The 15067-nt window shown below is 38.7% G+C and overlaps 1 protein-coding gene across 3 annotated transcripts in view; it reads left to right on the forward strand.

Moving 5' to 3' along the window:
• The first annotated feature begins 5883 nt into the window (after window positions 1-5883).
• Window positions 5884-15067, forward strand: part of NFXL1 (nuclear transcription factor, X-box binding like 1) — a 74849-nt gene continuing 65665 nt past the window's right edge. For 2 of the 3 annotated variants that reach the window (XR_004438035.1, XM_033214747.1), the window contains exons 1-4: window positions 5972-6065; window positions 6410-6646; window positions 9037-9210; window positions 14355-14464. Coding sequence is in view for 2 of the 3 variants with exons in the window: in XM_033214747.1 (XP_033070638.1) it covers window positions 6412-6646; window positions 9037-9210; window positions 14355-14464 (519 nt within the window). In the remaining variant the exon portion in view is untranslated. Of the gene's footprint in view, window positions 6066-6409; window positions 6647-9036; window positions 9211-14354; window positions 14465-15067 lie in introns of all 3 variants that reach the window. The other variant, XM_033214748.1, reaches the window with a different exon arrangement.

Below are 15067 nucleotides of genomic sequence, written 5' to 3' on the forward strand. Positions count from 1 at the left end.
TACATTTAATTGGTATGCCTGAAAGTGATGGGGAAAATGGAAAGAAGTTAGAAAACACTCTTCGGTATATTATCCAGGAGAACTTCCCCAACCTAGTGAGGCAGGCCAACATTCAAATTCAGGAAATACAGAGAACACCACAAAGATACTCCTCAAAAAGAGCAACTCCAAGACACATAATTGTCAGATGCACCAAGGTTGAAATGAAGGAAAAAGTCGTAAGGGCAGCCAGAGAGAAAGGTTGGATTACCTACAAAGGGAAGCACATTAGACTAACAGTGGATCTCTTGGCAGAAACCCTAGAAGCTATGACTACTGGGTACATAATGAAATGAAGACAGAAATAAAGATGTTCTTTGAAACCAGTGAGAACAAAGACACAACATACCAGAATCTCTGGGACACATTTAAAGCAGTGTGTAGAGGGAAATTTATAGCACTAAATGCCCACAAGAGAAAGAAGGAAAGATCTAAAGTCGACACCCTAACATCACAATGAAAAGAACTAGAGAAGCAAGAGCAAACACATAAGCTAGCAGAAGACAAGAAATAACTAAGATCAGAGCAGAACTGAAGGAGACAGAGACACAAAAAAACCTTCAAAAAATCAATGAATCCAGGAGCTGGTTTTTTGAAAAGATCAACAAAATAGACCGCTAGCAAGATTAATAAAGAAGAAAAAGAGAAGAATCAAATAGACGCAATAAAAAATGATAAAGGGGGTATCACCACCGATCCCACAGAAATACAAACTACCATCAGAGAATACTATAAACACCTCTACGCAAATAAACTAGAAAACCTAGAAGAAATGGATATTCTCCTGGACAATTATACTCTCCCAAGACTAAACCAGGAAGAAGTTGAATCCCTGAATAGATGAATAGCAGGCTCTGAAATTGGGGGAATAATTAATAGCCTACCAACCAAAAAATAGTCCAGGACCAGACGGATTCACAGCCAAATTCTACTAGAGGTACAAGGAGGAGTTGGTACCATTCCTTCTGAAACTATTCCAATCAATAGAAAAAGAGGGAATCCTTCCTAACTCATTTTATGAGGCCAACATCATCCTGATACCAAAGCCTGGCAGAGACACCACAAAAAAAGATGATTTTAGGACAATATTCCTGATGAACATCCATGTGAAAATCCTCAATAAAATATTGGCAAACTGAATCCAGTAGCACATCAAAAAGCTTATCCACCACGATCAAGTCGGCTTCATCCCTGGGATGCAAGACTTGTTCAACATACGAAAATCAATAAACATAATTCATCACATAAACAGAACCAACGACAACAACCACAAGATTAATTAACTCCATAGATGCAGAAAAGGCCTTCAACAAAATTCAAGTCTTTCATTCTAAAAGCTTTCAATAAACTAGTTATTAATGGAACACATATCAAAATAATAAGAGCTATTTATGACAAACCCACAGCCAACATCATACTGAATGGGCAAAAACTAGAAGCATTCCCTTCGAAAACTGGCACAAGACAAGGATGCTCTCTCTAACCACTCCTATTCAACATAGTATTGGCAGTTCTGGCCAGGGCAATCAGGCAAGAGAAAGAAATAAAAGGTGGGTATTCAATTAGGAAAAGAGGAAGTCAAATTATCTATGTTTGCAGATGGCACGATTATATATTTAGAAAACACCATTGACTCAGCTCAAAATTTCCTTAAGCTGATAAGCAACTTCAGCATACAAAATCAATGTGCAAAAATCACAAGCATTCCTATACACCAAGAACAGACAGAGAGCCAAATCATGAGTGAACTCCCATTCACATTTACTACAAAGATAATAAAATACCTAGGAATACACTTACAAGGGATGTGAAGGACCTATTCAAGGAGAATGACAAACCACTGCTCAAGGAAATAAGAAAGGACACAAACAAATGGAAAAACATTCCATGCTCATGGATAGGAAGAATCAATATTGTGAAAATGGCCATACTGCCCAAAGTAATTTATAGATTCAATACCATCCCCATCAAGCTACCATTGACTTCCTTCGCAGAATTAGAAAACACTATTTTAAATTTAACATGGAACCAAAAAAGAGACCATATAGCCAAGATAATTTTAAGCAAAAAGAACAAAGCTGGAGGCATCACGATACCTGACTTCAAATTATACTACAAGGCTACAGTAACCAAAACAGCATGGTACTGGTACCAAAACAGATATATAGACCAATGGAACAGAACAGAGGCCTCAGAAATAACACCACACATCTACAACCATCTGACCTTTGACAAACCTGACAAAAACAAGCAATAGGGAAAGGATTCCCTATTCAATAAATGGTGTTGGCAAAAATGGCTAGCCATATGCAGAAAACTGAAACTGGATCCCTTCCTTACACCTTACACAAAGATTAACTCAAGATGGATTAAAGACTTAAATGCAAGACCTAAAACCATAAAAACCCTAGAAGAATACCTAGATGATGCAATTCAGGACATAGGCACGGGCAGACTTCATGTCTAAAACCCCAAAAGCAATAGCAACAAAGGCCAAACTAAACAAATGGCATCTAATTAAACTAAAGAGTTTCTGCACAGCAAAAGAAACTATCATCAGAGTGAACAGGCAACTTACAGAATGGGAGAAAATTTTTGCAATCTATCCATCTGACAAAGGGCTAATATCCAGAATCTACAAAGAACTCAAACAAATTTACAAGAAAAAAACAACCCCATCAAAAAGGATGTGGCAAAATATATGGACAGACATTTCTCAAAAGAAGACAATTATGCAGCCAACAGACACATGAAAAAATGCTCATCATCACTGGTCATCAGAGAAATGCAAATCAAAACCACAATGAGATACCATCTCACACCAGTTAGAATGGCAATCGTTAAAAAGTCAGGAAACAACAGGTGCTGGAAAGCATGTGGAGAAATAGGAATGCCTTCACACTGTTGGTGGGAGTGTAAATTATTTCATCCATTGTGGAAGACAGTGTGGCGATTCCTCAAGGATCTAGAATTAGAAATACCATTTGACCCAGCAATCCCATTACTGGGCATATACCCAAAGGATTATAAATCATGCTACTTATAAAGACACATGCACAGGCATGTTTACTGAGGCCCTATTCACAATGCAAAGACTTAGAACCAACCCAAATGTTCATCAATAATAGATTGGATAAAGAAAATGCGCCACATATACACCATGGAACACTATGCAGCCATAGAAAAGGATGAGTTCATGTCCTTTGCAGGGACATAGATGAAGCTGGAAACTATCATTCTCAGCAAAATATCACAAGGACAGAAGACCAAACACCACATGCTCTCACTCATAAGTGGGAGTTGAACAATGAGAACACATGGACACAGGGAGGGGAACATCACACACCAGGGCCTGTTGCAGGGTTGGGGGCTGGTGGAGGGATAGCGTTAGGAGAAATATCTAATGTAAATGACGAGTTGATGGGTGCAGCCAACCAACACGGCACATGTATACCTATGTAACAAACTTGCACGTTGTGCACATGTACCCTAGAACTTAAAGTATAATAAAAAAATTGTTTTGACCATAACAATACCTACTTCATGGTTGTTGTGAAGATTAGATGAGTAAAAGAAAAAAGGACTTAGAAGAATGCTGGAATGTAGAAAGCACTCAAGGATTGTCAGTCACTGTTATTAGCTATTGGGTATTCACGGGAACAGAAAAAATTTCTCAAGAAAGTTTGACATGGAGATTTAGATATAATGCTAGTCCAGCTCTCTGGCATATAACACAATTCTAAGAAGGATCTCTCTTTTTAGTAGCCACTCAATACTTCTTGGACATTACCTAGTGATCATTACTATACTCTCTCTCAGAGTTTAACAGCTCCTTTCCTGTATGTGAAAACCCCACTGAAGAAAAATCTCGCTTCAGGGTTTTCAAACTTTGAAAGCTGGTTGCAGCTTTAAACTTACAGTTCTTATACAAGTGCAGCATTAAGAGAGTTGCTGTGCACCTCTTAGTTTCTAACCAATGAAGTTATATCATTCTCAGATATGTTATTTCTTTTTTTCTTTTCGTTTTTTTGAGATGAAGTTTTGCTCTTTCACCTAGCCTGGAGTGAAATGGCACGATCTTAGCTCATTGCAACCTCCACCCCCTGGGTTCAAACGATTCTCCTGTCTCAGCCTCCCTAGTAGCTGTGATTATAGGCACCCACCACCATGCCCAGCTAATTTTTGTATTTTTAATAGAGACAGGGTTTTGCCATGTTGGCCAGGCTGGCCTCAAACTCCTGACCTAAGGTGATCCACCTGCCTTGGCCTCCCAAAGTGCTAGGATTACAGGCGTGAGACACCATGCCCGGCCATGGGACGTCATTTTTGAGTTTGGTTAATGTATAGGCAATTCTTCAATGTCTACATTTAAGACATTAAAAGCATGGTTTCTAATATTAGACTACTTAGGATAGAATCTTGGCTTCACTACTTCCTAGCTGTATGATCAAGGGCAAATTGCTTAATCTCTCTGTGCCTCAGTGTTCTCAGTTGTAAAATGGGGATAATAAATAGGGTTACTGTGAGTACGAAATTAGTTAATACATAACGTAAAACACTTTAAACAGTGCCTGACATCTAATAAATGCTATCTATTATGATAGAAATTTATGATAAAAATAGAAGAATTAACTAAGTTGAAGGACTGTTTAAGGACTGTATAATCCCACAGAGCCATCAATATGTTTCTCAGTCCCAGATAGACCCCAGAATGAATTTTTGCAATCTACCTGACTGTATATATGCATATGTATCTTATGGGAAAACTCAGCAAAATCATAAGATTTAGGTCCTGGCCCTCAACTATTTTCCTTAACAAAATCTATTTTAGGGAGATGCCGTGAAGGTAAAAATTATCATGTTCCAGGGAAGCCTCATTGCACACTACAAAGGACTATGACAATAACAGGTTTTAGATTTATTTTCTACATTGCTCTAGCATTTTAGAACGGTACTTTTACTACTCAAGCCAGTTTCCTGCAACACTCCCCCAAATTTCCCTCCTTCACAGTGGCCAATCTCAAAGCGTTTTCAATGTAAGTGCTTTTCCTGTTAGTGAGACTTCCCTATGAAAATAAATACAATTTAAAGGCTGTTGGAACCTAAAACTCACTAAGCCTGGAGAGAGATGTGACTGTCATCTGAGTCACACATGGTTACAACTTCTGTTTCTCAGATTATAGATTAACTTGCTTTCTTATTTTTCTTGTTCTATACAATGGGTAGAGAGAATTAAACGAAGTTAAGGACAAACACTTCCTGCCTTCTTAATGATCCTTATAGATTAACTTCTGCTTTGTTGCCCTGGTTTGCTTAGATCAGATGAAAGAAAATCCTTTACGAAAAACGTGAAACGTACTCTTCCCAAAAAGAAATACTGTCTATAAGCAAATTGTTGTAAATATTCGCTAACCTTCTATGAGAAAATGTTGTAATCCTCCTAAAAACATCTCCGTTTCTGCCTACATAAATGAAATCTTAAATCTCTACTTCGGAAGGCTGACTGCTTTCCTAGGAGTCGGTGTTTCTAAGGTGGGCTATCCTCAAACTTTGCGCTTTTGATTATTTTACCTTGACACCTCCTGCCATCCGCAAGCCCAAAGGCAAGGATAATAAAATATGACAGAGAGCCAATTGGGGCAGAGCTATGAAAACCTCATACCCAGCTGGGTTTAGGGCAGTCCTGCAGAAGCAGAAGCAAATTTGGGAGTCACTAGACCCTCCGGACCCGCCCACCTCCACCACCGTCCGCCCCTATGACCTTCGGCCCCTCCCTAGCCCCAGAGCACGCCGGGAGTTGTAGTTTTCAAAGACCTATCCAGGCCAGCGCAGGCGCTTGGGGTTCCCCTCCCGCCCAACCCCCGCACTTTTCCGGATAAGGAAGCGGCCCGTGCTGCCACGCAGTCGCCGGACCGCGGGAGGGGCCTTCTGGGAGTTGTAGTCTGTTGGGGCGAGCGCCGACGGTAAGCAGACGTAGCTTTCAGTGGGGTCTACCGCTGCGGTTGGTTCCCGGCAGGAGCCGCAGGGTCAGTCTGTGACTCTTCCCCTACCACACTCCCCCAGAGGCTGAGGAGGCGCTCCTCACTTCTCCTCCGGCTTTCCGTCTTGGGCACTGTGTGCTCCTTGCTCTGCGGTTTATTTCTCTGCCTAGTCTTCCCTCGCCTCTTCGGTCCATCTCCAAAGCCCGGGCTTGGCGGGGACTCGCCCTCCGGTAAAGGCAGGGCCGCGACCTCCTGAAATCCGGTGCCCGTCCTGCAGGAACCTTCCTCACTAGGTCCCTCATACGGGGTTTCCGCACCGACTCTCTCCTCCTTCGCCTCGGTCCTCGCCGCGCTCATCTCCTTCCACTCTTTTTTTTTCTCTTCTGCAGGGATGGAAGCTTCCTGGCGCCAGGTGGCCGGTGGCCGAGGCCGAGCCCGGGGACGGGCCACTGCCGCCCCCTCAGGGAATGGAATCCATCTCCGCGGCGCCGGAGGAGGGCGAGAGAAGGGGTCGGTGGGCGCGGTTCCTTTTGGCGCCAGTCCGGGAGGAGTCGCGACCTCGGCGGCTTCAGGGAGCAGGCACAGCCCAGCGGGATCCCAAGCCCTGCAGACTCCCGCAGCCAGCGGTGAGAATGGCTCCCTCCCGCGGGCTCACCTGGATGCCTCCTAAGGCAGTTGCTAGTCAGGACCGCCTCCGCCCTCGCCTTCTCTCTTTCACTGCTTTTCCACTCCTTCGGGAGTTTGTTATCCGGCCCACTTCTCCAACCTTTCAGGTGGCAGCTCTTTTCGGCACTCTAGGTAGATTTCCATCGCACCTCTTTCATCTTAATTTTAGGTGGTATTACCTTTGTTCCTTCCCTCCACTCTTGCCTGCTTGAATCTCCAGACCATAAGTTGTAAAATGTGGCCCGGTGTTCTGATTTGGTCTATAGTGTTGTTTGGTTAACACAGAGTTTTATATGTGGATTGGTTGTCAGCCTTTGTTTGTCGTTTATAAAAATCTGGTTAACAACCTGGTGGCTTTAGTATCTTTGTGCATGGCAACAGTCAGCTCAGCTGAGTCACAGAAATCCCATTTAGATTGGACTTGGGCGCTCCATCTCACATTCTCTCTCATTTCTGGAGCCAGGTGTCATTTGTCATCTTTACCTTTGCCTTTGTTTCTTGACTTTTCTATTCCTTGTAAGCACTTGAGCTTTTGATACCTTCCTTGACTGTAGTTCCTATTTACAAATTCCATGTCCTTCTGTGGCTATATCTGGTGCTGCCTCCGATATATCAATATCTTTTATCCGAGACCATGTTTTCGTGGAGCCAGGGAGCACTTACGGTTGTGCATGGGGCCGAGGAAATAATCCCTGAAATCATTTTATTTTTGTGTTTGGAATGGATTTCAGGATACATTTTTTTTTGGGTGGGTAGCAGAATTGAGTATCTGAGTGATTTTTCTCCTAGGCTAATTTTAAACGTAGGTTGTATTGTCTTAGCATGCAGTTAATGGTGGTGATGATAAGGTATGCAATATGGAGACGTGTGAACAGGTTTGGTAAACTTTCTTAGATCTTGTGGGTAGAATGAAAACAAGCATTCTCTACCTGGATAGTTGAGATTTGGCTGTAAGAAATAATACGTGAGAAGGTTGCCTTGTCAACTTGTCTTCACCTTGAGATGATGTTAGATGAATACATTTACCAGGTTATGAATGTTCTCATTATCTCTGTCCAATTCAGCCTTTTTTCATGTCTTTTAAGTGCTAATTTCCCATAGATTGACATTTATCATCTCTTTTATGACAAGTTTTGAATTATATATCTCATAGCCAGTTCTTTTTTCCCAGTACTCATATATTGCTAGGGAAGCATGATATACATTTTTGTCCTGGTTTACTTGAAATACTCTGTTTGTTTTGTTAATAACCCCTAACCAAACTGGTTGCAATAAGAAAAGGAAAATGTTTCATGAGGGAACATAATCAAGTATGAATATACCACCTAAGATAAGAGAGCTTCTCTTGGTAGTGGCTCATAAGTTTCAAGTACAATGTGAATTTTAAAATAGTCAATCAGTAAATTTAAAATCCTCTCAAGATGGGAATTTATGAACTCAGATCAATTCTGCAGGTTTGTGGCTCCTTTCTTAAACTGTGTTTGCTGTCCATAAGAGCTTATTAACACTTAGTGCTTGAAGAAAATCCCCGTGGTCCTTGCTCTCAAGAAGTTTGAAGCTTCTTTGGGAGTATGTGCAGTGAAGTAATCTGATTTTGTTTTGCATGATTAATCAAGTAACAAAATGAGAAGTACAGATAGTGCTAACTAGTGGAAGAACAAATCCAAAATTAACATTCTTTTTGGAATGAAGTTGGAAGAAACATGTTTTCCATGTTAATATTTTGTGTGGATTAATGTAAAATGTTTATTTTTTTGTGATCACAAAAAGTCAATAATAAAGGCAAAAAGTTCTTGACCTAAGAAGCCGATTATAAATATAGTAGGTGCATAGTGAGTACTGTTGATACAAACTCTTTGGTGGGGCTGGGCTGGACTGGGCTGGACTGTCCTGTCCTATCCTACCTGTTGTTCAGAAGGTGGTGTATTGAAGTACCTACCTTCCCTGATTCTTTATGTGCTCACTGTGGACATGTTTCCTCACTTCTTAAAAATTATTGTGCACAATGTACTTTAAAATGTCTTAATTTTTGTTAGTTCTTATTTTGAAGTTGATCACCAGTATTTTGATAATTCTATCGTATTTTCGTATTTTTTTTCTTGATTTGTTAATCACTGTTTTCATACACATTTGCCGCATTTTAGCAGGATATTTACAAAAGTGAAAGTTTTTGTTGTGGTATTCTCTTTAGTTGTGTGTCAAGGAATTTGAAAATACTTTTCTCATGGATTACAGGAAGATAGAATGCTCCAAAGGTGACTTTGAAATGCATGTTGTAAAATGATAGCACATTATGCTTTTCTTTTTGAGAGATTGTTTTGCAGAAATGAAACTTTTTTCTTTTAAACAGAGCTAATGTCTCAGAAAAAATTTGAAGAAATCAAGAAAGCTAACCAAGCTGCAGCCAGAAAACTTGTTGAAGAACACTTTAGCTCTTCATCTGAAGAAGAAGGAGATGAAGATTTTGAAGGAAAACAAGGAAAAATAGTTGCAAATACGTTTATAACATACACTACTCAGACAGGTACTGATCATCTAAATTTTGACCTTTGACGTCAGTGAAACTATATTCCTGACATTTTTTTTGGTAATGCCTTTTTTCTATATAGAATAGATGTTATGTCTTAAGATGAGCACTGTGTGTTCTAGAGTTGAATTTTTGTACACTTTGGTATTTGAGTTATATATTGTGTGACACTAATTTTTCTATAAAGCAAATAGAATGGCAGTGGCTCTTGTATAGCCTTGGGAGGCCTTTGTGTGTATTTAATGGGCGTTTCAGTAGAAAGCTTGGATAGGGCTGCTAAAGCTCCGGAGCAACAAACTGGGGCAAGTTTTTTCTGGTTTTGATGATTTAATTTAACTAGAGGACTTTGTGTACCCCCTCAATCTATTCATTTTTTTCATCATGTTAAATGTGTCTTGAAGTCTTTTTAATTCTTTACTTCCTTATTTTATATCTTATTTACAACATCTGATGTATTTATTTTTAGAGTTGGGGTCTTATCCTGTTGCCCAGGCTGGGTGCAGTGGTACAATCATAGTTCACTGCAGCCTCGAACTCCTGGGCTCAAGTGATCCTCCTGCCTCAGCTTCCTGAGTAGCTGAGACTACAGGCATGTGCTGCACCTAGCCATACTTTAAAAAAAAAAAAAAAACCTAAATTCCCTCAGGTTTTACGTGTACATTCGTGTTATCTGTGGTTTATATCTGGTTGCTCTTAAAGCCACATATGTTTATGTGCGAACGGGCCAAAGTGGTGTTGCTGTGTACCACTTTAGTATTAAGTGTAAAAATAGATTATTTTAAATGTAGATATTGTCAAACTTTCTGCCTTTTATACTTTAAAATTATTATTGGAAATATTCTTGCATGTAGGCTAGGCACAGTGGCTCATGCCTATAACCCCAGCACTTTGGGAAGCCAAGGCCGGGGGCATCACTTGAGGTCAGGAGTTTGAGACCTGCCTGGCCAACATGGTGAAACCCCGTCTCTACTAAAAATACAAAAAAATTAGCTGGGCATGGTAGCGCATGCCTGTAATTCCAGCTACTCAGGAGGCTGAGGCAGGAGAATTGCTTGAACCTGGGAGGTGAAGGTTACAGTAAGCCAAGATCGTGCCACTGCACTCCAGCCTGGGAGACAGAACAAGACTGTCTCAATTAAAAAAAAAAAAAGAAGTATTTTGCACGTAATGTCAACATTTATTAATATATTTGTAGAAATGTCATATTGTTTATATATCTTTTATTAGTAATATATATTTATACCCTTGCTTGGTTCTTTTTCTTACTTTAGTATACTGTTAAAACCAGGAAAAACCTTAGAAATATTTTGGGAAACAATTCTACAGAGAAGAGGTGACTTTCCTAGAGTTACACAATTAGTAATTGGCAGAGCTGGGTTTAAACCTAGTTTACTTAGCTTTAGAGCCGTTACTGGGCTGATTGCACCTTCTCTGTAAAAGCAGAAAAATTCTGAGGAGATTAGACGGTTACTTTTGTACCTGTTTATGGGGAAAAAGCAGCGTTGTACAGCAGTTAAGAACATTGATATTTGAGTCAGATTGCCATGGTTTGATTCTTGGCTTTGCTACTTGGCTGTAGGATGTTTGACATATTGCTTAGCATCTTAGGGGCTCAGTTTCTTCTTTTGTAAAATGGGTATAGTGACACTAAATACCTTAGAGTTGTTAGGATGAAATGAATCACTATGTGTAAGTACCGTAGTGCTTACGGTAGTGCCTGTTGTGTAGTCTGTGCTGTATATCTGTTTGCTGGAATGTTTAATGTATTTTGTGGCTTGATTATTAGAGATTTTCTATCATAGCTGCTGCTTTCTTTTAAAAATTTTGTTTCTTTTTTCAGTCATGTCTTCCCGTGATCATAAGGCCCCACATCCTAAGCTCTCTTCTACTCTATACTAATGTATTCCTTAGTTATTATATTGTGCTTTCATGAGAAGTATAAGGCCAGTGATGCCAGGATTCAGGACTGTTGGTACAACAGAATCAGAAGCATAGCAGAGTTTGAGCATGAGTTCTCATAAAGGCAATAAAGAGCATGAGAGTTAGTCTTTTTTTTTTTTTTTTTGGAGACAGTCTTCTTCTATTGCCCAGGCTGGAGTGCAGTGGTGTGATCATAGCTCCCTACAATCTTGAACTACCGAGCTCAAGTGACCCTCCTGCTTTAGCCTCCCAAGTAGCTGGTACTGCAAGCGCACACCACCATGCCTGGCTAATTTTTTTAGAATTTTTTTGTAGAGACAGGGTTTTCCTGTGTTGCCAGGACTGGTCTTGAATTCCTGGCTACAGGGAATTCTCCCACCTCAGCTTCCCAAAGTGGCAGGCGTGAGCCACTGTGCCTGGCTGAGAGTTATTCAAGTCTTCAGACAGAAGGATTTATGTATTTCACCCTTTCCTTCCCAACCCATAACCTTGGCGATTAGGTAGCCTGAGTATACTGATAGGATCATGAAGATAGTTGCACATCATCAAGTAGGTTTCTAAGGAATTTCCCATAATTGCTAAGGAATTAAGATTAGGAAGTTTGGCCGAGAAGTCTAGTTTGGCAAGGTGAGAACTGATAAAAAGTAACTCTAAGATTAGAGGGTTTCTTGTTTCTAAAGGACTTTATAGAAAATAATCTTAAGAAGTTTTCTGCTTTGAGAGGACTTCGCTTGAACCATTCTAGATAGAGTCAGATTTTATTTTACAACAGAAAATGCAATAATGTCTTTCAGTCTAGTATGTAGAAAACATTTGTCATTTGTAAGTTTTATTAATTTTTAATCTGCTTTTAGTCTTACAGTGTTATGGTAATTTTTTTATGCTGTGTTTTGTATAAAATCCATTAGTATTTGATTCCCATTCCTTTGCCTCTACCAATGTAAGAAAATCTGATCACTTGATTTAAGAACATACATGCCAGAGTAATGCGATGATTCCCACCTTAACATTATTGAATTGAAGACCAGGACTTTACCAAAGGAGTTCATTTTTATTTGAGCACAGCCTTTGCATTTTTGTGATTCTTCTCTCAAATTTCGGACTTGCATGGCCAACTTCCTGATGAGTATCTCTATCTTGCTGGTGCATGGACACATCAAACTGCTGTTGAAAGAGAACTTATTTATTCTTTTGTGTTCTTTATCTTAATAGCACTACAGTTTTCTCAGTCACCCTCCCAAGCCAGACATCTGGGAGCAGAGATGGCATATGCATGTTGTTTACTGCAATTCTCCCTCTACCCATGTCAGACAGCTCAGCAGACACAGCACTCTTCCTTCTGAATGTTGACATGAACATCAGCTTTTAAAACTGATACAATCTCATTGTCACCAAGTGCTCCTAAGTTTTACTTCCTAAATTTCTTAAATCTACTGTTACTCTGCCTGTGTACTGCCTAGTTTAAGCCTTTACAGCTGCTTAACGTGTGGATTAAATCCATATAATAATTGTGAGGTAGATAACTGTTACTACTAATTTTACAGATGAGAAAACTGAGACACATTAGGTAACTTGCTCAAGGTCATTTTTTGCTTTATCTGCTGTAACTACCTCTTAACTGGTACTTCTGCTTTCAGTCTTGGCCTCCACATACTCATTTTTCTTTAGTTGCCAGAGTGATCTTTTTAAAATGCATGACTTCAAATGCCATGCTATCCACTGTGAAGTGCTGGGCAGTACATTTTATTGATGCAGCCAAACTGTAAATGTTTCAAAGAAATCTTACATAAATTTTTAAAATATAAGATTAGTTTTTATTTTGTAAAAATCTGTTCTGTCTTCTTCTTAAATACTGTTTTTTGAGTTAGCTGTTAAATTAGATGAAATTTAAAATGTTTTGTATCTGTTAATGCCAGCTTAGTTGAAAAGCAAAATAGACACCCCATATTATTATTCTGCTCTTAAGGATTTTTTAAAAAACTACAATGTTTGTTTAAAATAAAGCAATTGTCTGTAATAATTTTATAATAATTTATAGTTTTGAGAGTACGTTTGTGTTTATTTTGTTTAATGTCCTAAATCACATTTATTTTATGGTAGGGCAAGCTTTTGTAAGTGCTGTGTTTACTCAGATGATTTTAGAAAGTAAAGAATTAGTCACATGTCCTGTTTATGTCATTTTTCTTTTTGGCAACGTAAATTTTGGCTTGAACCACGTTATTACCATGATAAGTTCTGTACTTATGTTAGTTTATGCTTTAATCTACTTTTTTTTGAAGACTCAGTCAACCTCTATTGAACGTATCTTTATTGTTCTAAAGCCATGCAGGCTTATTTTTCTCATACTGAAGTGACTCAGATTATTGCCCTTTTGTTGTCATTTGTGCTTTAGGGGACTTGTTCTATTTTTCATTTTGCTGTTACTTGTTATTTGTTGGACCTTCCTGCAGTAACTGCTCACTGCAGTATAGCATAGAGGTTAAGAGGGTTCACTTTGTAGGCAAACTGAAGTTAATTCTTTTGTGTCTCAGTTTTCTCATTTGTAAAATGAAGATAATAGCTCATTTAATCCTATTGAAGTACTAATAGTACAGTGTCTAGCAAATAAGCACTTAGTAATTACTCAAAGAAAATAATGTCTGGTACTGTTTTTTCTGAAAAGCTTATTCTGCCTTCTTAAGCAGAAGTAGTGAACATATTTCATGAGATGTGGTTATTGTACTGTAAAAACCTCAGGGTCTTTTCATCAACAAGTTTTTATTAAGAATACACCTATTAAATTCACACGCGCACACACACACACACACAAACACACACACACCGCCACGCACTCACATCTATGCTTATGTTTATGCTAAGTGACTCTACTAATTAGGCTTTTCCTTTCACACTTTGCTTTTCCTTAAGACTTTACATCTTCCAGCTCTTGCTTATGGCTCTGCCTCCACCAAATTTGTTGAGAATTGTAACAGCCAAAAAAGTAAATATAACAGAGAGAGCTGAGGTGCTGATTTTGAACCATGTACACAAGATTTAATACACAGACTTTGTTACCTCTTGACAGCTCATTGGTTACTTTTTTAAAAAAACTTCTTGTTTTACAGCTATATTTTGAGCAATTGATATTGCTAGACAGTTCTTACGTAATGTGGTGCTATTAGTGAGTTTGTGTTATTTTCAGATGTTGTTTAGGATGAGATTTTCAATCTTTTAATTTCCAGATGGAGATACACGTGAATTAGAGCGAACAAAACAATATGTAAATGAAGCTTTTCAAGCAGGGGCTATGACATGCTTAATTTGTATTGCTTCGGTGAAGAGAAACCAAGCAGTAAGTTTTTCTCCTTATTTATATTAATGTATCTTCCCAAAATATCTTAGTTTGCACTTACAATACTTAATGATTTATTCTTTTGTTTACTTTTGTTTAAAAATACTTCATTTGAGAATTTTGTATATGAATTGATCTTCATTTTAAAATACGTAATTTAAAAAAAATTACCACTAAATGAGTATCCAGTATTTTTAGCACTATTGAAATAACTTAGTTGTCCTCAGTTTTAATGCAAATGTTGATTTGATAGAACATTTTTAGCATCTGTACTTTATAGATTCCCACAAAAGTGAAATGTTAAAATGTACTATATTTTACTACTTTTATTGGGTTTGGAAAAAGATACAGTCCCTATCTTCAAGAAAGTAGAACTTGGCAATAACACTTATGGCTTAATTAGTTAGCGTATCCTGTGTTAAAGGCATTTTGGGAAGTGGTGAGGGTCAGTGGGGAGAGAGATTCGGACAAAACTCATGTCCTTGGAGGAGCTATGGCCTAGTGATAAAAATATCTATATGTAAATTTAAAAGGGCATTAATGAAGCAATTAAGAAGTGATTACTGAATATGAAAGACTCAACATTTAGACCTTAGATTAATT

Source organism: Trachypithecus francoisi, unplaced genomic scaffold, assembly GCF_009764315.1.
Source record: "Trachypithecus francoisi isolate TF-2019V2 unplaced genomic scaffold, Tfra_2.0 Lachesis_group1, whole genome shotgun sequence".
Taxonomy (NCBI): Eukaryota; Metazoa; Chordata; class Mammalia; order Primates; family Cercopithecidae; genus Trachypithecus; species Trachypithecus francoisi.